Source organism: Dermacentor andersoni, chromosome 4 (genome assembly GCF_023375885.2).
Source record: "Dermacentor andersoni chromosome 4, qqDerAnde1_hic_scaffold, whole genome shotgun sequence".
Taxonomy (NCBI): domain Eukaryota; kingdom Metazoa; phylum Arthropoda; class Arachnida; order Ixodida; family Ixodidae; genus Dermacentor; species Dermacentor andersoni.
The window spans coordinates 15,352,056-15,375,952 of record NC_092817.1 but is presented as its reverse complement, the minus strand read 5'-3'; the positions used below and the strand labels follow the sequence as shown (position 1 = coordinate 15,375,952).

The window sequence follows — 23,897 nt, the reverse complement described above, 5'->3', positions numbered from 1 at the left end:
TTGACCGGCTCTATAGACGCCACCACTGGTCACCACTGTGGCCCTATAGCCGAAAGTTCTGAGACTTCTGATTAAAGTCTCCGAACTTATGTCTTTATGTCTGCCTCCTAGGCAACTGTTTTGATGCCTAAATAGAATACTTTGACTTTGACTAAGTGACTAGCTGAAAGTACAAGTTAAAAATGAAAATGAAATGAAAATGACAAATCAGATTCACCAGTAACATTTAATGGAACTTTTCCTACAGTTTCTCACGAAACCTTCAAAGCAGTGCCGCTAGATATTCAACGTGAGATGAAACGCAAGGCTTGCGCGTCGTTCGGCGCGGAGATGAGGACGTGCTGAATATCGAAAGAGAGTGTAGTGCCATGTTTCGGAAGCACCTTGAACTTTTGGAGCACCGTGGTCACGTATAGGAAAATTTCCATAAGAGCCAGAGATTCACCTGGGCATGCGCGTCTTCCTGTAACGAGAAGAGAAGGCAGTGATGCTTTCACTGAAGTGCATATTGAAGTCAGCTTGCCATTCCCACAGATATCCATATACCATCGGTATACTCCGGCAAACGGAGGCAAGAGCCAATGCACGGTTGGCATTTGCTTTTGCTTCCACTTACCGGTGGCACGTTGGATTTGAGAAAACGTTCAATTTGCGAGCGATTAGTGACGGCAGCGGGCGAAACGCTGCAGCGCTATCTTGTTCACGTGCACAAGGGCGCCATTCTGTTCATGTGCAATGGTGCTTTTCTGCAAATATATAAAAACAAATCGAACTTATTAAATTAAAGAAAATTAATATATGACGTTTTACGTGCCAAAACCACGATCTCATTATGAGGCACGCCGTAGTGGGGGGCTTCGGAAATTTGGACCACCTACGGTTCTTTAACGTGTACCTAAATCTAAATACACGGATGTTTTCTCATTTCAATCCCATCGATTCGATCCCGCGCAGCGACCTCGTGCTCAGCAGCCCATAGTAGAAACGATGACATTTCATTTCCCGCTTTTCGTTACCAATTTTTGAAAATTCCTTTTGAAACATTCAGGCTCTATCGAAATTGCGCTTCCAATAATCACTAGAACTCAACTTTCTCTATCTCAAATGCAATAAATTTCATTAAAATCGGCCAAGTGGTTATCTCAGAAAAGCGTTTCTGCGTTGTACATGTATTTTAATAGGCGGCATGAGAGTTCAGCCGAGTTAAAGCTTCCTCATAAAGGGTCCCTGGAACAGTTCGGACAAATTTGGTAGACGCGTAGGGTACAGCTAAAGTTAATCATCCGCACCACAATTTGTGTGAAGCGTCTCATATCAGAAGAGCTACGGAGGAATACAAGTTGCCCTCCTCGACAGCCATGCGTTTCCTCCTCAACTCGTTCGCCGAGTGATCTAGGCAGAGCTCCGCCTTCACTGGATCTGCGTCGGGACGGGACGCCGTCTCGTCCACTTCCGGTTGTCTTGGAGCACGGAGTAAGACATATAGGAGGTGAAACTCCCGTCAGCGCGAGCGGGCGCGGGCGATCAGATAAAGTCACAATTGTTGCATGCGCCGACGCTACCGTATACAGTGGCGGCACCATGCGGCGCGTCGTAGAAGCCGCAGCGGAAAAAAAAAAAAAAAAAAAGCAGCGCCCGGCAGGCGGCTCGGCGGCTCCGGCAGCTCCGGCCACTCCGTGGTAGAAGTCAGGCGCGCGCGGCCGAACGGGGGCAACACGCTCAACCGGTTGCCCTGGCAACCAAAACGGCGGTAATTTCTTCCCATGCCGCCAGGTGCCGCCAGCATGAAAACATATCCGCGGGCTTGTGACCTTTACTGGTCGCCGCAAACAGCGGAGTTTCCACTCCTAAATATTTCTTGCTCCGTGTCTTGGAGCCAGCGCGCGAAGCCTCTCCAACCTCTCCGCCAGCCGCCTGGCAGTCGATCCCAAGCGGGAGCTATCGAAGCAGCATACGTTGTGAACGTTCTGTTGTAGCGCCGAGCTAGTACGGTATTCCGGTAACCACAGAGGAGCTGGGCGTTTTGACGCATGGGTGGAGGCATAAACTAAAGCCCCCTCATGATACGTACAATTGCTGTGATGGAGCTTTAGCGTAGACGTGCGTGAGCGGCCCGATCGGCCTGGATGGTCCAACTACCTGGTGACGCCGAGCTTTACCAGCCAAACAGAGAGCTAATATTGCTGTAACCAAGTGTAAAACATTTTAAACATTAAGAAAAACATGTTCACGATTACGCTCCTGCCAAGATTTTACGCCAGCAGCAAAGTAGAATACACCTCGTTATTCTTATATTGGTTCTTCGTTTGCTTGAGCTCTGTGCCACCAGATGGCTGCACCATGAAGACCATTCACGTTTGGATAGGATAGGATAGGAATAAACTGTATTTGCAACTCCGTTTATCTCGTGGAACGCGCAGGCCCACTCCGCTTGCGCTTGTGTTTACCCGAATACTGGACTTGTGATAATGCTCTATTGGGGTAGTAATCCTCCAGCGCAAATAGGCGGCCACAAACACGCTCATTCTGGCACCGCTCGGATACGGACAGCCAAGTGCGCTGTAGAGCTGCTCCGCTCGTCTGCGGCCTTGCAGAGGGACACGGCGTCGCAGCTTTACGTGTTGCCAGTTGCTACGTTTGCAGCCCACAACGTAACAAGGGGAACCATGGGGCTCGCGAAAACAAAGATCGACACCAACACTGAGCGCTGAGCTCTCTTCAACATGGAGCATGTTGTAACACAAGCCGACTGCACTTGCTGTGTGCTGGAAGGGCTTGAGTATAGTGATAAATTGTTCTTGTGCATTCTCTTTCTGTTACTTTCTTTTTTATAGAAGCAAATTAACATTCCAACTATTACGAACAACATTTGTTCGCCATAAAGCTGGAAAAATTATCGGTTGCGCACCCTTGGCAACCAATCGGAAAGCTCGCCCTACTGGCATCATATGGCCACTTCGCGTCACCTGGTCAGGGGCGGCTGAAAACTCAGCATAGTGGCGCGCTGCGATCGGTAGCGATGTACATTTTTAAAACCGTATAATAAATTACACGCTTTACGCAGAACACTTAGTTGTGTCAATTAATGATCACAAGGACCTGTGATAACGACTCACTACGTTTGTAAAGTACCTTCAAGATCGCTTCAGAGTCCATTTAACTGATCTTACGTTCCACCTCGATGTTACTTTGCTTTATGTAATCGAGAGTTGGACGGAAGCCGTCTTGTTGGGCTGAGACATGACAAAGAAAGACGTCCTGTCTTTAAGTTTTACTTGGCCGGTGTACGCCTTACTTTGTCATACTTTGCTTTATCTATTTATTGCTTATTTCTGCGTACAATTTAACACATGTTTCTCTAGCTGTCCTCCTTATGATAATGCTTTCCAGGTGATCCCCCCCCCCCCCCCCATAGCCAGGTATTCTGTAAATAAATAAAAATAAATAAATGAATAAATATAATAAGCCCGCACTTATCAAATAGATCAAACATCAGATCGCCATTTCTAACTTTATTCTTCTTCTCTATCTCACAGCTCCCTCTGATGTTCTCCGACTTCGCTTTCGGCACCCTTCATTAAATAAATAAATAAATAAATAAATAAATAAATAAATAAATAAATAAATAAATCCGAATACCAGTCTGAACGCCCAGACTGTAGAAATATTCAGCTTTCTTTCAATCCTTAAACTTTTGATGCTGACTGTACGTTTGACAGAGAGGAATAAATCAATGGCTTTCAGCTGCTCTAGTTGGCTCATACATTCCGGGAATTCAACAAACACTTACTTTAACAATATCAACCATCTGTCGCCTTTTTTGCATGTTGTCGAGATAAGTGTCTACTGAATTCAGGAAGATAAGTCAGCTTTACAAATATAGCACAAAGGATAATGCGACAGCTCTATGAGAGGGAAACAACATTTAACAGGGTTGTCACAAATTCTTTCGTTCCTAAATAAAGCCATTTATGAAGAGGCGAAGTACGTTGCCGTCCCATACAAAGCATTATTCTATTCGTTCTAGCAAAATTATAATTGGTCTGCTATTCAGGGCCTAAATTCTGATCAGTTATCTTGATTTAGTTCGCTCTCAACTTCGTTTTGACGACTGTACGTTGTCGTACGTCGTCAACTGTACGTGTATATAAGATATATGCGTGTGGATTACACTTAGTGTCTTCGCAGTGCCTCTCGCTGCTGTGGCATTCGAACTATGCTAAACATCGGACCACGTATGTACCACCTACACACGCAATGTAAGGTATACGCTTTAGCTTTCCACCTGCAAATATTAAGAAATGTGTTTCTTGATCCCAGCGGGAATACATTAATTAGAATCTAAATTTATCAGACTAATGTATCAAACGCTTGCTAAATTCAGGATTTCTACTGTACTAAAATTCTTACCACATTGACCGGTTTTAACGTTGCAGTTTAATCCGTTCTTCAGTTGTGCTCATTTCAAGTTGATTTGTGCTCTCTTAAAGGAGTACTGGGGACATGTGTTGAAATTTTGTGCAGCTCTACCACACACTCAAAGCAAATGAAAGGATGGCATTTGGCAAGTGTGAAGGCTAAGAAATATAATATATTTTAATTTGATTGTATAGTTGGTTGTGGGGAGGGAGGGGGGGGGGGGGGCAGGCCATACGTTGGACCTGCAGTCATCGGCATTATTGTGAACTCCTGACACACACAGAAATTCACTAACGCCATGTAGCAATAACAAGAAATAAATTAACATTCGTCATAACAAAAAATAATGAGGGCTGCGCTAGTTTCTTCTAGCTGCGCTCGCGCATGATAGCCACAAGGATCGCATCAAGCAAGAGATGACGTCATGACACTGTGCCAAGACGTCATGCTGCATCCACTCCTGCATACGAAATTCTGAAACTGATTCTTAAAAAGAAAAAGAAAACAGTGGTTCTTCTGAATTATTCAGGACGCTATGACACTTGTCAGTATGTTTTATAGGGTCTACATAGGGCTTGAAACTTCACTTACTGAGGGAAAAAATTGAATATATGATAAGTCGAAATGGCACGGCAGTACTTATTTAACGTCGAAGAGAGAGAGAGAGAGAGAAAAGGCTCGGATGTTAACCAGAAGGAAGTCTCTGGTTTGGTAACCTGCACGTTGATCGAAGAAGAGGGGGTTGTAAAGAAGGGAGTAGGAAAGAGCGAAAATAAAAAGAGGAAGTAGTATAGGCGTTCACTAAGTCTCGTGGATCGCAAATATGATAACAATGCTTTGTCAGTCTTCGGAGAAGATGTATAGTCATGTCAATGTAGGACGATTATCTCGTCCGCCAGAGGTTGGTCGTCAAAGTTGTTTAAATTGTGTGCAGTGCTTGCTTTGAGACGTCCGTCATTGCTAAACCGGCAGCAGCAGCAGACGAAGACGACGAGTTTATCACGGGAATGCGAATTTCTTAATGCTTGCCATGATGAGAAGAAATTGATATCAACATCTTAATGTTACCATTCCACTTACTCGCTTGCCGCTTATGCATACCTAGCAGATTAAACGGAACGCGAGTGCATTCTGCTATTCCAGAGAGTTGCTATTCGAGTAGACGCGTAGTGTCGCTACGTGCACATTTCTATTAATACTTCGCGGACTCTGCGCTCTTGTATCTATGTGCAAGCCTTGAATACAGCGCTGTGTACAGCGCTGTATGTCCAGCGCTCTCTCGTGTCCTTGGCTTTTTTACGCTGTGTCCGTTGTCCATTGAGTATAAAGTTACGCAAGTCATCAATATCGAGCGCCTGGAGTTACAGCACTAATTCTACGTTCAAACGTAGTATTAGTGCTGTCAAGTAGCTATTCCGAAGATAAAATTCCTACTCACCCAGACTGAAAGGCATGAACGCCCGAGGCCTCTCGTTCAGTTTCGTGCCGTCAGTGCTGAGGAATCGCGTGGGGTCGTACTTGGATGGGTTAAGCCAGCAGGCAGGATCATTATGGACGGCCCATAGGTTTGGCACAATTAAGGTGCCAGCGGGAATGTGATACCCTCCAATGACAGTGTCCCGACCTGCGCTGCAGTTAAAGGAAATCGCGAAGTGCAATAAGCTTTAGAAGAATCGCATGGAAGAGAAGCACGGACTGATTTCACAAAGCCTTTCTCTCGTAAGTGATCACTCACATTGGCTGGTGGCCTTCGCTCATAACATATATTGAGCGCTGGGATTGCTTGGAATTTGCCCTTACAAACAATTCTAGCGTACCAATTTTTCGTGAGTACGGAGCAACATCTTTAGCTCATCTACTGCAGGTATATAATGGGTCTAGGTAATTTCAATGAGAGATGTGTGAATGTATACCCATGACACAGTTATTGCGTAGGTTTTAGCGTGCATTCCCAAAATAGAGTGCGAGATATTACAGCGCGTAGCGTTGCCTTAAGATCCTACTTGACTTCTCAAGCGAGCAGGGTTATATTCTATACCTCGTGGAATAGCTTGATGTCGGCTACCCCTTTCCACTTAGTCAAACAATGGAACAAGAAAAGGCAATTGTCATCATCATCGTCATCATCATTGTTAACCTATTTTATGTACTCTGCGATACAAAAACTTGTCTCAAAGATGGTCAGTTACCCCTGTCTTGCGCCAGCTGACACGATCCTATGTCTACAGATTTCCTAAGTTCATCCCCTAATTTTCGGCCGTGCACAGTTGCGCTTCCCATCCATTAGCACCCATTCTCTAACTATACACCCTTTCCATGGCGATACCGTGGGTGCCGCCATGTTTGATCACGTGATCAAACATGCTTGCCTCAGCTGCCTCCGTGCTTACAAGGGATGTACATGACGCAGGTGCCGCTCTATTTCGGCGGATATTGTAGAGGTGACTGTGTGGACGAAAACGAAGCTTTCGCCACAGCTTCAGAGGGCATGCAAATGCTTTCATTACGCCTTCGCCAAACGGCGCGAGCAGCGTGTACGGTGCTGATACTAGAAGTGGGCCTAGAAATGTATATTACAAGCTGTCCAGACGTTCCACTTGTGAATTTGGCTAATACGTTGAAGTAGCGGATTGCCATCTTTCTGACTTGGTATAATTCATTGGTGCGGTCGCTATCCGATTGTTTTCTTTTTTCTTGCTGCAATCGCTCGCGGGTGTGCTCAGCTGCGATAGATTAGTTCTTGCTGCGCACAAGGCTTGGAACGTAGATGCTGTGTATTTTGGAATTGTTTGTAGCAAAGATAGATTATCGCTAGTCACTCGTCTACTCTATATGGACTGTAGCGAAATGTTCAGCCTCGAACAATCGTGTGCTTATTTTGTTGTAGCGCAAGCTAAACAAGGTCAACAGAAAGGCACATCAGACACACACACATCTCCTTGTTCGGCTTGCGCTGCAACAAAAGAAGATATGCTGTACCAACAAGCCCTTACAGCTATCCTCATCGAATTCTTGCGCTGTCAGTGTAGTCACCGTCACCCATGCTTCGAGAGCATCGATTCAAGTGTGCGCCCGTTCACTTATTCTTGATACGTTGGCGATAGATTGGGCGAGAGTTTTCGTCGGAGTGGATGTGTGTAAATAACGTGCGAGAGACTTCTTATGCCAGGAAGCGGCGCTATTGTCTTTGTTACTGCGTAACGAGTGGTATTCGCTCTGGCCGACATTCCGTCTTTAAAGTCATTTCTTTGGAATTTAGTGACACACCGTTGTCGGATAAGTGAATTTGTTTATCCTCGGGCAAAGCCGTGTATCTCGAAGGGCCGGCAACACAGGCAGTACAGCGGTCCATGAACTTGGTGCCACAGATTCATTTCATTTCTTGATATGACACACAGCCACTGTTTTTGCAGCCAGCTACTGCACACATCTTCCCTCTGCCGTTCTACATTCTGCAGCATAAATAGAGCACAAAGTGTTAGCGAACATCCAGTTCCTTTTCCGACGGCTTATCGCACAGAAGCAGGGCAGGCATTCAAATCATGTTGTATTCGTTAGCTTTCGCTGAGGCAACGTGCACCCCGCTGCCGAAAGCGCCATCTCGTTGCTCCTGAGCAACGTGCTCCGTGAGAAGAATCTATAATACACCACCCGTTATCTGGCCTACGCGTTACATAGCTTGTTTAACTTCATTTCGTCCTCTGAAAATTAGCTATATTATCTGCTGTGTCCCTTTGTTCTCTAATAACACCACTGTCTTCCTGTCTCTTAGCGTTAGATAAATCAGACGAATGTGGCAGGCATTAGGAAGTCGTGAGCGGCAGCTTACCGCTTTCCTCGAAAGGCAAAGTGCGAAATAATTGCATTCTACCGATGCTAACATCTGGCGCAGAAACCAACAAAAAAGCGTAAAACGAAGTTGAAGACTGCTGAGTGAACAATGGAACGAAAGAAAGGACACTGTACAGAATAGTACTTTTAAAAAGTAAAGTGAAAAATAAAATTGTGACGCTTCGACTCTCCTGCGGAAACCTTGTTCACAATATGTCGTGCTTGTTATCGTACTACGTTTGTATTCGGCCAGGGGAACTTTCGTCAAACTCTTAACTTCAGTTGAACGTTAGCAAACATAGAGCGGCTAATAAAAAGAAAAAAATAATATGAGAGCATGTTTACACTTATCTACAAGTGGAAGTTTATTTCATGTGCAATACTGAGCATGAGCAGTGAAAGAAAAAGTTGCTTTTAGGCAGCTTGACGAAGCTCTCACTACCTGTATCTTTGACATGGGTCAGCATTAGGTCACGTATCTATTGGATGTACGTACATCAGGTGGTGAACTACATGCATTCAATTCACTGAAATCGGCCAATGTGCACGCTATAATCACATGTAAGAGAAGTACAAAACAGCTACAATAAATATCTGCTATAAAATTTCACATGATTCATTTCAAGGTACACAAATAAACATTTTACTATGCACACGCAAAGAGCTTACGCAGATAATAGAATGAAGTATAAAATCACCGCTTCATATAATACAGCCTAAGTTGGTGGAGTGTAAAATACTCTATATGTAAGTTTTGTTCTTAAAAATTATTTAATATTCTAGGAATGATAAAATATATCCTGTCTTCACCATAATTAGTTCTGATGGGACACATTTCCCAATATTCGAAACGTCTAGTGTTATATGCATCTGCGTTTACGTTTAAGTTACATAGAAAGCGTAAATAATGAATATTTTTTTTTCGTTTCATTTCGTAGCGCATAAGAGAGCTTAAAATAATAGAGGGGGCCCAAACTAATTAGGCCACACTTCTTAAGTAAGGGCCGAGTCGGATGATTGGGAGTGGCATTAGCAATTACTGTTATTATTTTGTTTTGAAGTCTTTTGAGTTTTAAAATGTTTGTAGAAGTGGTGGTTCTCCACACGAGTCACACGAGAAAATATTATTCGATGTAAGACATAAATAAAGAGTGATAAACTGAAAGCCTACTCTTTGTTCGTAATAGGTCCTGGTATGGTATGGCAAAACTTTATTCTGCTCCTTCGGAACGCGCTTCAGCACGCAGCGGGCCGCTCCCACGTCGTGATGGTCGTAATGCAAGAATTGCCTTGTCAGCGATATAATCAGTATGTGAGCGCCGTGACGTATGTTCAGTAAATGCAACACCAATAGTTTTTGATGTTATTAACTACTTCAATAGGGCTTCCATTTAATACGAGTGGACTGAGTTGTGCAAAGTGCTTGCTTTTTGCCTGAAATACAACTTCATGCTTATTGGAAACATTGATTGCTAGCCTATTACACGATGCTTATTCGGTCAACTTAAGAATAACCTGGTTTCCTCGTTGGAATAACCTGTCCCACTCATCTTCGGCTACAAACAGGCTCGTGTCGTTGGCATAAATATTATATTTAACATTTGGGTCCACTATACATCATTTTTTTTATATATTGAAAAAAGGTATGGTCCTAAGATATCAACTTGCGGCACTACAGACGATGTGCATTTATATGAAAATATAGTGTTATCGATAGAAACATATTGCTGGCGGTGGCTAAGGTAAGATTGGAGAATTTAACGAGCCACAATTTCTGGGTGGACAGATTTCTGGGTGGACAGATTTATATTAAGCGAATAAAATGCCTTCGTGAAGTCTATAAAGATCCCTAATTTATACGTTCTGTCCTCACTATGTTGCAGCATATATTCTTTTTGATTAAGGAGGGCCAGTTGCATGGAATAGTTTTTACGAAAGTCAAATTGAGATTCTGTGATTATGTTGTGTTTATCGGTAAAAGGAGCCAACCAAGAATAAAGAGCTTCCTCGAAAGTTTTGGAAAGTATAGGTAGAATTGAAATCGGTCTGTCATTCGCTAGCTCATATCTGTCCCCCTTATAAAGCAAGGCACAAACTTAGGCCTTCTGCAGTTTACGAGGGAATATCCCATATGAAATGCAAAGGTTGATTACATGAGCTAGTTGCTTAGCAATTACATCTCCAACAAGTTTAACAGGGCGCACCGGAATTCTGAAGACATCGTAACAACTACTATTTCTTAACTGCATAATTAGTAGGCCATTCTTAGAAGCTTCACACCAACAGGCTCACTATACTGTGCCAAAACACACAATATACAAAGGAAGCCAGGGCGCACTGATCCCCACTGAACCGGATTCGTTATTTCTCATGGGCCGTTCTCGCAATCGCAACACCTCAAATAAGAGAGCAAGGATGAGAAAACCCGTATGCCTCATAACCCCATATCAACTAATCTTACATGAAACATACAATAACGTATATAAAAGCCCGTATGCTCATACATGTCACATAGCATTATAGTTTATGGGATTTATGGGGCGTTATATTTTTTATAGGGTTGTAGCGATGGTCTTTTATTGCTTTTGTAACGAACTTGTTCTTACGCCACTAGTCCGGTCAAAATACATTATTGCTGCCGCAAAGATGTCTTGAGTTCCGTCTGCCAAATGGGCACCGCAACACCGCGTTGGCGGAAGAAGTTTTGTGACGTGGTCAACGCCAGCGGGGCCATACGTTGTACTAAAACTCGGTAGTAACTCACGCCCGGTGTATGCTGATGGGGGCCATAGTTCTCCAGCGCAGAGTCTCCAGTATGGAAGCCATCGTGAACGGCATGCTGTACCTGTCTTGCCACTGAGGCGATCTCTTGTGGCCTACGACGTTGTCAATCTCACGCTGCAGTTGTTTCTGGTGGCCATCTGGATCATTGGCAGCAATATACAGGTTCCAGAGTATGGTGCTCCTTACGGTGTTGGTTGACGCGCCGTACAGGTTGATTGTGGTACCTTCCAAGTAGCGTGCTGCAATGAGCAGCAAGCTCACGTCAAGACAAAGAAGACTCTTCTTTATGGTGCATAGAAGTAAGACAACATATATTTTATAAGTATTGCAGTGTGGGGAGCAAGATAATTCATTGGACGTTTTCGTGGCTCTGTAACCAAAGTGTACTTTCTAACGAGCATAAAGAGATGTCGGCACACTGACAATAGACATGAGAGTAAATTAGAAGAGTCGATGGGTACTGCTCAACATACTAATATTTCGTTGTTGAATTCATTCAATGAATTAGCAGTATTGTTGACACTCCTTTCCTCAAACGTTAAAAGGCAACGAACAAATTGATCGCTAGTATCTCAATACCAAATGAATAGCAAATGACTCTGTCAATATATTGCGATTCTCGTGCAATGAAGCGACACTGCGCTGGTCACGCAACTGCGCTGAACACTCATGCGCGTGGAGGCTCGTCATTCCAGGCGACTACACGCTTATGCGCCACGAACACGCGAACTGATCGTTGTAACAGGGAGAGATTCTAGCCCGACCGAGCGTTAGTACCCTCTACGTACACGATGGGCAACAGCACCCGCCAGAGGTAAGTTCCTGAGTGTTGAGTGCGAGGTATAATAAGAATGAGTTGATTGTAGGCCACAAAGCCACTTGGTTTTTGCCAAAATGTGCAGTGAAAAAGTTGCGATACATATTTTTACAATACAACATACGCGGAACAGAATAATTATTATTATGCGGAATTATTATTATGCTATCACATGAACACAGCAGCGTGTATTCTCAGAAGTTTCCAAGATTACGGTCACACGTGCGCATATAAAGGTGAACAGTACATGCATCATGTAGGGTTTATCGCAATGGTCATGTTCAGTGATGACTACAATGGCTGTAATACCACCTTTCATTTAATTATTTCCCCGAGAATTTTTCTTTAGTTTAGAACCCCAAGCAAGAAGAAATGGCGCATACACCTCTGAAGTGGCTTCCGCTTGGCTTCACAATAGTATGACGGAGAAGTCTACGTAGTTTTTCAATTTATGTAAAAGTTTAAAAGACCATGCGAATACTTCGACCAACTTTTAGTGAGATGGGGAACTAAAACTGATTTAGGCACGCCGTGTTCTAGTACACGTCCGTTTTGCTTTGTTGCATTCGGTTAGTAAGGGCTCAACATATATATTCTGAAAATGACCGCTTTACCGCAGAGAACTTCAATGCCTAGCAATATTTCTGGCGCTCAAGCAAATCCAAATCAACCAAACAACCATCCTCTTATAGTTAGATTGCCTAATCAAATGACCGCTTCACTAACTTGATGACTATCTTCAATACTATTACGAAGACAATATTACCTACAATGACGTGACCTCTTCGCAGTTCTACTCGTTGCACTGTATTACGCCTCATCTAGAGTAACCGCGTAAGGCGGCAATGTTATTTGACCCAGGTCTATAGTTACTTACTAGAATAGTGGGATTCGGTGCCTTCATGCTCTTGAATCTTCCTCAAGTATCCATCCAGGAAGTCCCGGTCCAAGTGCATTTCCATGTTTCCTTCTCGTTTTTCCACCTCCTCCCTGAGAGACAGAAAGTATAAAGTCAGCAGATCGCCAACTGAAAGAAGTTCATTATTGCCAACCGTGCAGCTTGACCTCATTGCGGAAACTGCATATGTCAAGTTGTATGCTAGCAGACATGCTAGGAAGTTGAAGTTGAAGTAGAAGTTTATTTTTCACCACCAACCGTACAATGTGTTTTACACAGAACAGTTGTGGTGTGGAAAGTGGGAAAAAATCTGCGCTGATGCAGCTTGGCTAGCCCCACCTCCCATCTGTACAAAACAGCATGACGACAGCACAGCAAACTTCACACAGTATTAACGTATGATAGAAAAATAAACAAAAGAAATAAATAAAACTTGTACGATAATTGTCAAGTAGACATAATTATATGCGCCCTTGGGTGACTACAAGTACATCAATCATTCACGCACAAAAAACCAAAACCAAAGACGAGAAAATTACTGCAGGAGAACATAAGAGTAAGACATACTGTAAGCAGAAAGGAGTGCTTTATTTCGACAGAATTTTTCTAGGCTTGTAGCGGATTATGTGAACATGTTGAATAGCTCCCTTCCTGAAAGGACGTGTAAGTGATCTTCTGTAAGCTAGAACATATTGAGTACGTGTGGAATGGTGAATTTTAACAGTTGGAGTCCGTAATTCGCTCGTGTTCGGGGGATGTGCCAGTGTTCAGAATTTTGGGTGCGACGCAATGTTATGTTCGGCTGCAAATGAGCCAAACCTCTTAAGTTTAGTCTATTTCTACGAATTTGAGACCTCAATGACAACAATGATTGATGTTCATAGGCAGCACTGTATTTTGAAACCTTAAACTTCACAAGTAAACGAGATGTATGATCTCTATAGCCAAAATATGCAACAGCCAGCAATGCACATTTCTGAAGTGTATATAACCTTTTCTTTGATTTTTGAGTTCCAGGTGCCCATACCAACTGGCGGTAGCGTAGGTCGGAACTAAAAAGCACATTAAAAATATGAAGTTTCTGGGGAACCGGCAGAAACGACTGATACCTTCTTGGCATACCTAGGGCTTTTCTTAGCTTAATACATAATTCTTCAATGTGAGAATCCCACAGCATCTGTTGATGAAAGATAATACCTAAAGTTTTGACAGTCTCTGAAAGTTCAATTTCAAAATTATTTAGTAGCAGTTTATGCGCGTATGTGCAAGCCGTTCCTTTCGCGCGCAAAAGAACGGCCTTTGTTTTAGAGCTGTTGATTTGTAGCAAATTACGACAAGACCATTCGGATAATATGTCTAAAGTTACATTAGCTGCTTGAATCAACTCATCTACGTTTGTTCCTGTAAAAACTAAGCTCGTGTCATCTGCATAGATAATGTATGGTATTGATCGATTTATGTTTACAATATCATTAATATAAAGGTTAAATAAAAGAGGACCTAATATACTTCGCGGCGGTAACCCAAGTTTGATTTTTTTGGTCATAGATATTCCCCTATTTATTGACACACACTGGTACCGATCGCTAAGATAGCTCTTTATTAAGTCCAGTGTAATGCCTCTGATGCCATATTAGGGCAATTTTTATAACAAAGTGTGGTGATCAATCCCATCAAACGCTTTTGTAAAATCTACGAATACGCCTAGCGTGAGCTTTCTTGCTTCAACGTTGCCGAGTATGACCTCCTTATGATGTAGAAGTGCTGTCTGTGTCGATACACCTGACTTGAAACCGTATTGTGCCGCTGTAATCATTGAATGCATGTCCAAAAATTTTGAAAGTCTAGGGAAAATAATTTTTTGCACAGCCTTTGAAAATATTGGCAGTACCGATATTGGCCTGTAGTTACTCATTTCATTTTTGTCACCACTTTTGTAAAGTACCGCGACCTTGGCCTTTTTCATACGCTGAGGGAACAGACCTGTGCTTAAAACAAGATTATATATTTGAGTCAAACAAGGTACTAATAAATCGACGACAAAAATAACCGGTTCCATTTTTATGCCCTCAATGTCTTGGCTTTTGCTTTTTTTAAGTTTCATAAAAACATTGGTTACCTCAGATTGTTCTGTGGGGTAAATAAATATCGAGGGTCTTATTGACGTTGGTAAATAACGTACAGCATTCCCATCGTGGGTACTGTGGCCTTAAATCCCATTCCATCTTGAGTACTGCAACTAAAGTGGCCATTAAATTTATTGTTCAACGTTTCTCACTTAAATACATTTTTGTCAATTTTAATTTCGTCGGTGCGGGGCGCTTGTTTGTGTAAAAATATAATTGTGTTTAAGGTATTCCACATTTGTTTGGTGTCTATGATGCCATCGAAGAGAGTAAAGTAATAATTACGTTTGGCTTGCATTAATATTTTGGCAAGATTGTTTCTGTAAGTCTTAAACATTTTTAGTGCATCTAAATGGCGATTTTTCAACACCTGGTGCAGCCTGTTTTTTGTACGTATCATTCTTAATTGACTTACTGATATCCAAGGTTTACGTGCATGTTCTGGCTTCGATATTTCTTTGTAAGGGAAATATCGTTGATAGAGAGAGGGAAAAAATTCAACGAAATGCTCATATGCGGTATCAGCACGCAAGAAGCTCGTTCCAACCAGTCGTGACGACTTCATCTCGGAACTGAGACAGTGCAACCGTGTTGATTTCCTGATATATTGTTTTCGCAGTGATGTATTTTGCCGTATGATACGCGTCAGTGACTAAATAAATGGGCGAATGGTCGCTAAGGGTCAAATTAATGGTACCAGAAAATAGGTCATCAAGTGATAGGTTGGTAATGAAAAGGTCTATAAGTGTTGCGCTGTTTGCAGTAATACGCGTAGGGGTGGTTATTACATTAAACAAAAAATGAGAATCTAGGACTGCAGATAATTCACTTTGCTTAGTAGATTTTACAACCATATCGATGTTTAAGTCACCTCCTAAAATTAAAGTGTATATTTGCATTAACAAACGAAAAAGCAGCATCTGGACACTTGAAAAACTCTATCAAATTACCATCAGTTGGTCTATACACCACAGCAAACAGAAATTTGTCGCATTTTAAACAAATAACTTCAATATCACCTGTGGACCATGAAAAATAATCTAGGAAGTCGCAGCTAATAGACAAGTTTACAAACATGCAAACATCGCCACCCCTTCCCGATTTCCTATTCAAGTAAACATCCCTGTATCCGTCCAAATGTATAGTGTCATGATCATTGTACTATGTCTCAGCATTATAACCGAGAAAGAAGACTCAAATTCATGTAAAAACATACAAAAGACGTCACATTTTCGACGTGCTGACTGCATATTTGTAGCAAGCATGTGACGCCCCCCAGGCATAATGTTCGTTCGCCGCCAGGCTCGGTGGCCTGCTAAAACTCGGCAGGCAACATTAGTCACCGCACCGCAATAAACACCGCCGAGCGCGGCTGCTCGCCGGTCAGTCATCGTTCAGCACCACCACGCTGCGGTGCGTCCGTCTAACGGAGGGTGCCACAAGCCCGCCCTTGTTCACGACCCGGGGTGGATCGTGACAATATTCAAATGCGTAAACGTTAAAGGCGATTTACATCTTTCCACAATATCGGACATCAGAGTCGTCCGACTGATGCAGGATACACTCATTGATTATTTGTATGGTTCAGAATATAAGTACATATAGTTTGATTTACACGCAATATTATGTAAACATGACACTGCAATAAGTACCTGTATTTATAAATAGCAGCATACGGCGAAGTAGGGAACAGACAAACGAAGGATATGGCTTTACCAACAAATTTCATCGGCAGTGCCAGAAAATGAAACCATGATTTTTCCTGACGCATGTCACGATACAAGTAGACATAGAAAGCATCCTGACAAAAGAAAACGTGCCAACTACAGAATAGTACTTCGAAAGTTAGAACATAGAAGATAAAAAAATAAAAAAATGTAGGCAGCAGCTTTTGCGAAGAGATCAAATGCATGGCGAGCAACGCATGCCTACATTGTCTTCCCTCCCGCTAGACTATAGGACAGTGAACAGCTATGTGTCCCCTTGACACATTTGACCGGCTTCATAAGATGCGGCGTAGCAAGGGCTGTTCTTCAACGCTTGCAGCGCTGCCATAGGTCACTTTGTATACCATGCGCCGCTGCCGCACCTGGGGATGTACAGTGTGCCAGAAATGCACAAAAAATACCTTTGTTTTATTCTGCAGTCTTTTTTTTTTCTGTTGATCTTGAAAGCTCTACATTAGGGTGCATTGCTAATTCGTTCTTTACGGCATACATGTAACCATCCGCGGCTTTCAAGCAGGCGACCCAAGATGTAGGCTGCGCTGATACTTCTCTGCTCGCCTATACGCAGTGCCTGGGCAGGAACTGTCCCAGAATCCAAAACGAAAAGCGCCCAAAGCAAGTGAGAATACTTTGAAATCCGCCACGTCATAATAATCTACCAGTTCAAGGGTTAGGCCTAAAAATTCAAACCGAAAGCGCAAATTACCGATTTCGAATCTCACGAACCACAGCGTCATTGCTTTCATAGAATAATTACTAGGAGCAACCTGACTTTGGAAATTCGTAATTTTCAACAAAGTGCTGCCTCAAGAATAATTACGGAAACAACAATATTATTGTGCGATGGCAGGATTTGAACACAGGACATCTCGCATAGAAGTCCGATATTGAAACCATGCGCCCGATAACGTAAAACTATTCTAATCTCTTTTTATTCCAATCTCCTAACACCAAACTTACGTAACGACCCACGTAAGCATTGGGCGGTAACCCACAGCGTTGTTTGAAAAGCACAATCAAGCGCGCTCCTCGTTTATAGGCGGTCACTTTTTTTTTTTTACTTTCAAAGCGAATACCACTGCCTAGATTGAGCAGACTTTCTTTCAAATTGGCTGACAAGAGGCGAGACGCACACTGAAGTGCAGAGGGTTCCGATGGAGCCGAGCCAGCACAGTGAAAGTATATAACCAGACGAAGAGGGTAATGCCAGAGTCTGCGATTAGTCCGCTTCTCCGTTACTTAGCTTGTTTGGCTGGTCGAAAATCGCGGCGGCGTGTAGCGGAATGTTAAAGATGCCGTTAGAACGGATCCTCAGCCAAGAATAGCTGCCAGAGCGATGTCGTATTTGTTCCGAAAGAGCTCGATAACGTTATACTGCCACGCAAAAATTTCTATTACATGCAAATAAATCCATGCTCCCCGGCAGCTCCGAGTGGCCGGTGCCAGAGTGATTGGCGGGCAGCCATCTTTTATTCCTTTCAGAACAGGGCAGTCTCCAGCCACTCAGAAAAAAAAATCAATTTCGTTCGCCATATTAATGCGTCTTTAACGCGTGCATGTCACTTTGGCGAGGTGAGTTTTCTTGCTTTTGTGACATCGCGTGACAGTCAGGCAAAGTGGGCGCAGCCCGAAAACCTTTCGCCAGTAGCAGAGGGCAAATGGCGAAAAAGGCGACGAATCAGAAATAATTATTTTTATTTCGTTTTGTTCTAATCATGCATAATCAGTGCGCGTGCATCATATCAGAACATATCAGTTTTCGGGGTTTTCAGGACGTCGCGTGAAAGACAGGCGAAATGGGGTGGCCCGAAAACTTTTTGACCAATCGTGGAGAGGAAAAAGTTTGGAATAACTTTACGTTATAGCGCCCATGCTACACTTTGTTCTCCTTCACAACAATGGGCACAGACGTACAAATCAGATCACTTGCTACTAAACAATATGAACGCATTCTTTGGTTAGACTGTACCTTCTTAAAATGCCTTGAAAGAGGCCAGCACTGATACCAAACCGTCAAGCTCGTGAACGCCATGGACGCATGCATCGACAAGCGGCGTAGAATGCACTTACAGCAGCAGTAGCATCAACTTCATTTATCCTTTTTAAAGGTAAAGGGGCTGAAGGGTAGAGGGTGGGAGGGGTCTACTTGACGAGGCCTTTACCACCCTCTAAGCGCACTCCAGGATGGCCTTCTGAACGTCGAGCCTGGAGCTGTGCAAGGCAGACCCCCACTGCTCCTCACTAGTTATGAAATTATTAAGGGAGTAACGGGTGATGAGGGCATCGCCACATAATGTGGTTGAGATTTGCCTTGGCTGCTGAGCAGAAGCGGCAGGGAGGTGCGGTGTGGAGAGGGGGGTGAATGCCGTGAAGAAGGTGAGGGTAGAGAAAGGTGCGAGTCGTAGCTGTTGCCACAGCATCTCGCGTTTGTGCGGAGAATTACACGCCAACGAAGGAAACGGCAGACGACCAACTGTATAATGTGCACTGATGTCGTGAAAATCTAAGAAGGCGATCACGCGCGGAAAGCGGCGTCTCGAAGGCAACGATTTGCGACTCGGCTAATGCCTGCACCCGGTCCGTTAATCCTCGGGTACTGGTGTGAGCCATATCGTTGCGGGGGAGACCCGCCTGTGCTGGGGTCAAAATGAGGCCTATGTCTTGTGTGGGCGGGTGAGAGAGAATTAGGGAGAAGGCTGGCCGCGAAACCCTGCCCACTCCGAACTTGCGGATGACTGGTTTTGAGTCTATGACAATGACGAAGGAATTTGGAATAGCTTAAGCCAGGGCTATGGCCGCTTCCTCCGCCTCCTCCGGAGAGGAAGCATGGACAGAGGCGGCCGTAGGTAACTGGCCCTGCGAATTGATTACTGAGAGGGGATATGACGAACCGGTGCTATTTTCGGCAACGTCGACAAAGAGCACGTCGGGTGAATTGGAAAATTTTCCTTGCAGGGCCTTGGTCCTTTTCCTCCTGTGTAGGATGGGATGTATAGGGTACATCTTTTTATAAGGTGGTGGAATATGTATATTTGCATGTATGTGGCATGGAATGGTGTGTTTGGGGTGAGCGAGAGAAGGTGAGGAAAGGCATTAGGAGTTAAGACTGTGTCGTTATAAATTTCTCGCGGGCAAGCCAGCGCGTTTCGATTTGGCTACCTAACAGGCTGAACCGCAGCAATTAGTAGCGATTGTGCGTGTTCGCTGTGTTCTTGATTTAGAAAAGTATAACTTTCGCTGAAAGTTAGGAAAACGAAGGCAGATAAAGCGTAATAAAAGGAGCCATAAGAAAGTCTCAGTCCATAAGCACGAAGATCAGACAAATCCATCTACTACCCATCATTCCCATGGTGGCTCAACGATTGCAGAGCCAGAGTTTCCTCTTTAATTACTGTAGGAAACTATATGGTTGTTTTAGTATGACGTGACGGATTTGAAAGTATTTTCACTTGCTATGCCGCTTTTGTTTTTGTTTCTGGGAAGGTTCTCGAAGTTCATTAGGTACCGTGCTGGGTACTTTCAGGACAAACCTTACCCTTCTTTATCGACAAACTGTTAACTATAGGGCCGATACCCACCGTGGTGGCGTATTGACTTTGGGGTTTGGGTGCTAAGCCCGAGGGCGTGGGCTCTAATCCCGACCACGGCGCCTCATTTCTATGGGGACGAAATGCAAAAACGCAAGAGAATGGTGCATTGGCTGTACGGTAAAGAATTCCAGGTGGTAAAAATTAATCCGGAGTCCCCCGCTACGGGATGCCTCCTCACCATATTGTAGTTTTGGCATCTAAAACCCAGAATTTAATTTACCTAGGGCTGAGGGCACGCTGTCCAATGCTCAGAATATAAAGAGGAGCTAGAGCGTGAACTTTAAGCCCGTCGTTCTTGTTGCGTATTTTGTAGCTTACCGAAGTTCCGCACGTTGTGAGACTTGCCTCACGGACTCACCTCACGAGCTGAGCGAATTCTTTAAAGAGGTTATTCGTGATGTACGTTCTCGTGTTCGGAATGTACGCAGTGATGAACCGAATTGCTGGCAGGAAATCCACGAGCGATAGGAAGCTTGAGTGGCGCAGAAAGCTGGTGAGAAGTTTCTCGATGAAGCGACCTTCGGGATCTTTCCGGTTATACCGCCTCCCGAACACCAGCGCCGAGATGTTGTTGGCCACGCTGGCCGCGACAGTCTGTCCCACCAACGTCGGTCGACCGTTCTTTGTCAACAAGTAATCGGTGAAGTCCTGCACCTCTTCCTGAATACATGAGACAGGAATAAGAAGAAACTTCAGCTTCAGGCCAAGTCATATCTCATTATTCAATACGTACACCGCATTTATAAGAGCGCATGGCCTCCGATCCGAAGCGGCCGCTTATCTTCCCGACATCAGGCGTACGCAACAAGCTTTACAGATGCTAGCGGCAACTACAGGGGCTGTTTAAGCTTTCTTCACTCGACTGTAGGCATGGTTCGACATTTGTATAGTTCTTCCGCTTGCAAACTCTAGTAGCTCTCAAACCTTTCCCCTAGTCGCCTGTTGGCGGCGCCATAAGCCACCGATATGGCTGTTTATGGTGACAGGCATAATTCTCGACCGCTATACATATGTATAATACCTGATTAGGACGAACACTGTAGGGGACTATTATCGGCGCCCCGTTTCATAGGAAGTTTGAATATCAATCAATCAATCAATCAATCAATCAATCAATCAATCAATCAATCAATCAATCAATCAATCAATCAATCAATCAATCAATCAATCAATCAATCAATCAATCAATAATTTATTTAATGTGCCCAAGAACGTCACTGAGGTCTCAGTGCTGGTGTACACTAAAGCAAGAACAAGAAAGCTGGAAAAACAACAACGAAAGTAATGAGACTGTTCAATATCTATCGTTTCTGTTTTTAAAAGATGGTCATATTTTCGGTAACCGTTGCAAAAAAAGTTTAAAAGCCTAAATCCAGGATCTGCTTCCAACTCTGGAAGAGTGTATTTTATGTAATCACATGAAAAATCATTTTAGTGAAGGCTGAGCGAAATCATTTCTACATTGATATATATGTGACGCGAGCAGGAGGTTGCGGACGGAGACAAACATAGTCGACGGAACACTGTCTTTATTCTTCGTCTACCTCTTTCTCCACTATTGCACCATACCGTCCTATTGTGCTGTTCGTCACACGCTTGCCCCTCCCGCCGAGAGAGTCGTAGATACAAGGGCGGATGATAGCGTCATAATGTCCTCACATATGGACAATGTCAGTCTGGCAGTCTGGCGACGTCCAGCAGTGCTCAGGTGTCCGAGGCTGGCTGTTGCACTGCGGACGACATATGAATGCCCCGATGAAGGAAATTTTCGATGCATGGAAGCTGTGGGAACTCAGGTGTCTCCTGCTCGGACCTTCGGTGGACTGGGTCATTAAGACGACATACGCCTGGAAAACGTCTGTCTTTTTTGTCCTTGTGCACATAGTTGTCGCAGGAATCCTTGGCGTGGGAGCAGCCTTGATAGGTGGTGCTGAAGGTGTGTTCGGCAACGTTTCTTTCTTGCAAAATGTCATATGCGTTGCATTCGCCTCGGGTTTAGTTGCCTTGCGCAATGACGTTTTTCTTGTTGCATCTGTGCTTTCGGCAACGCTCTCCGTCGTCGTCCGTGTCGAAGTTGTCTTCTCGGTCGCTGAAGTTGTTCCTGAAATTGTGGACGTTGATCCTTGTGATGTTGCGACAGTTGTTGAGGTAGCGTATCTATCGGAATATGCTTTTGATTACTGGTGCTAATTGACGTAGGGATGAATGAGTAGTGCTCCTTTTGGTGGGATTTGTCTGGTGGCGAGTACAGTGTGGCAGCCTTCTCAGAAGGCTTTTCCGAGGCTGCCGCAGCGACATGAGAAATGGGGGTTTCAGGAATTCCGCAGTGCGTGATGCTGCTCTGCGTGTACGACGATTCTGCACTGGTAGCATCTTGTTGAAGTGTAGTACGCAGAAGGCTTGAGAGTCGCGAAGTAGATAGATCTCTAGATGTATATGACTCCAAATTGACTTCACCTTGAAAGGTATGCCCGTTGGTGCTGGCACTTGTATTCTGATTTCGTCCTGGCAGTAAGCAAGTTGACTTCGTTTCATCGGCATAAGTAACAGCTGCGCTTGAGATGGGGCGTTTTTTGACAGCCGTTGAAGTGTCACGTAACGAGAAACCTGGTGGCAGGCCGCGCGTACAAAACAACGGTGTGAGCGTGTCCCTCTTCCAGGAAGGATAACTACATGGGAACGTTGTCGACGATTTGGTCATACGGGACTTTGGTTGGAATTTAATATGATTGCTACGTGGAGACTGTGGGGACTGCGGCAACCCAAATATAATGTTTCCAGCTGTTGGATAATGAGAGAGTCTGGAGCGTACACCTTAAATCTACCGATCATCTCTTCCTTGATTTTCTCCCATGATTCATCGTTATCAAATATATGCGTTAGGTAGAAGCGAAATGTCGCACCGGTGACATAGTCATTGAAGTTGGCGACCATATCCTGTTCCAACCATGATGCAGAGGATGCGTGGCGCTCAAGGAGGCGAAACCAGTCTTCCACGGGCCCATCGTCCGCTGATACGATGTGCTTCGGTATGTCCAAGGCGTTCGGTGATGCGGTCATGATGCTGGTTGGTGTCGGTGGTGGAGCTGTCCGCTCCGGGTTCACGCCGTGGTGTTGAGTACTTGCATGATGATGTGAGTTCGATAAGGTGTCTGTCAGGTCCTTATCCTGCCGACTTGTGTGACGCGAGCAGGAGTTTGCGGACGGACACAAACATGGTACCGTACCGTACCGTCCTATATTGTGCGGTTCGTTACATATATTTGTAAGATGTCCAGAAGTTTAAAGCTCCTTCTTAATGCAAAAAAGGGTAAGGCGTGCAGACACAGACACAAGACAAGAGAAGTGGACAACACGAACGTCCACTTCTCCTGGGTCCGAGTCTGCAAGCCTTACCCTTTTTTTGCATTATAAATCCTTGTCAACTAGTTCAGCTTTCTGTCTTTCTGAGCTCCTTCTTAAAGTGTTATGCGAGCTTTGAGTGTGTGCTTAATGCGTAGACGTATTAGCATCTTTCACGATAGGGCCTAGAGCGGATCCTTATGCATAGTATGCTGCAATAAATAATTCTCCGTTTTCATTCCTAAATTTTTTTTAGTATTTCATCTGCAAAGGTAACAAATTTCGCGTTGTCTGTCCCACAGGCATTGACTTGAAGTATTAACACTGGACATGTCACTGACGTGTCCAGTGTTAAATTCAAAC

At 44.1% G+C, this 23,897-nt stretch overlaps 1 protein-coding gene across 1 annotated transcript in view; it reads right to left on the bottom strand.

The window, feature by feature from the left end:
• Nucleotides 1–207: 207 nt before the first annotated feature.
• Nucleotides 208–23,897, bottom strand: part of LOC126535771 (uncharacterized) — a 67,798-nt gene continuing 44,108 nt past the window's right edge. The window contains exons 13-17 of the mRNA XM_055073290.2: nucleotides 20,551–20,852; nucleotides 12,729–12,841; nucleotides 11,015–11,273; nucleotides 5,858–6,048; nucleotides 208–463 (exon numbers count right to left, since the gene is read on the bottom strand). Coding sequence (XP_054929265.2) covers nucleotides 285–463; nucleotides 5,858–6,048; nucleotides 11,015–11,273; nucleotides 12,729–12,841; nucleotides 20,551–20,852 — 1,044 coding nt within the window. The 3' untranslated portion in view covers nucleotides 208–284. The remainder of the gene's footprint in view (nucleotides 464–5,857; nucleotides 6,049–11,014; nucleotides 11,274–12,728; nucleotides 12,842–20,550; nucleotides 20,853–23,897) is intronic.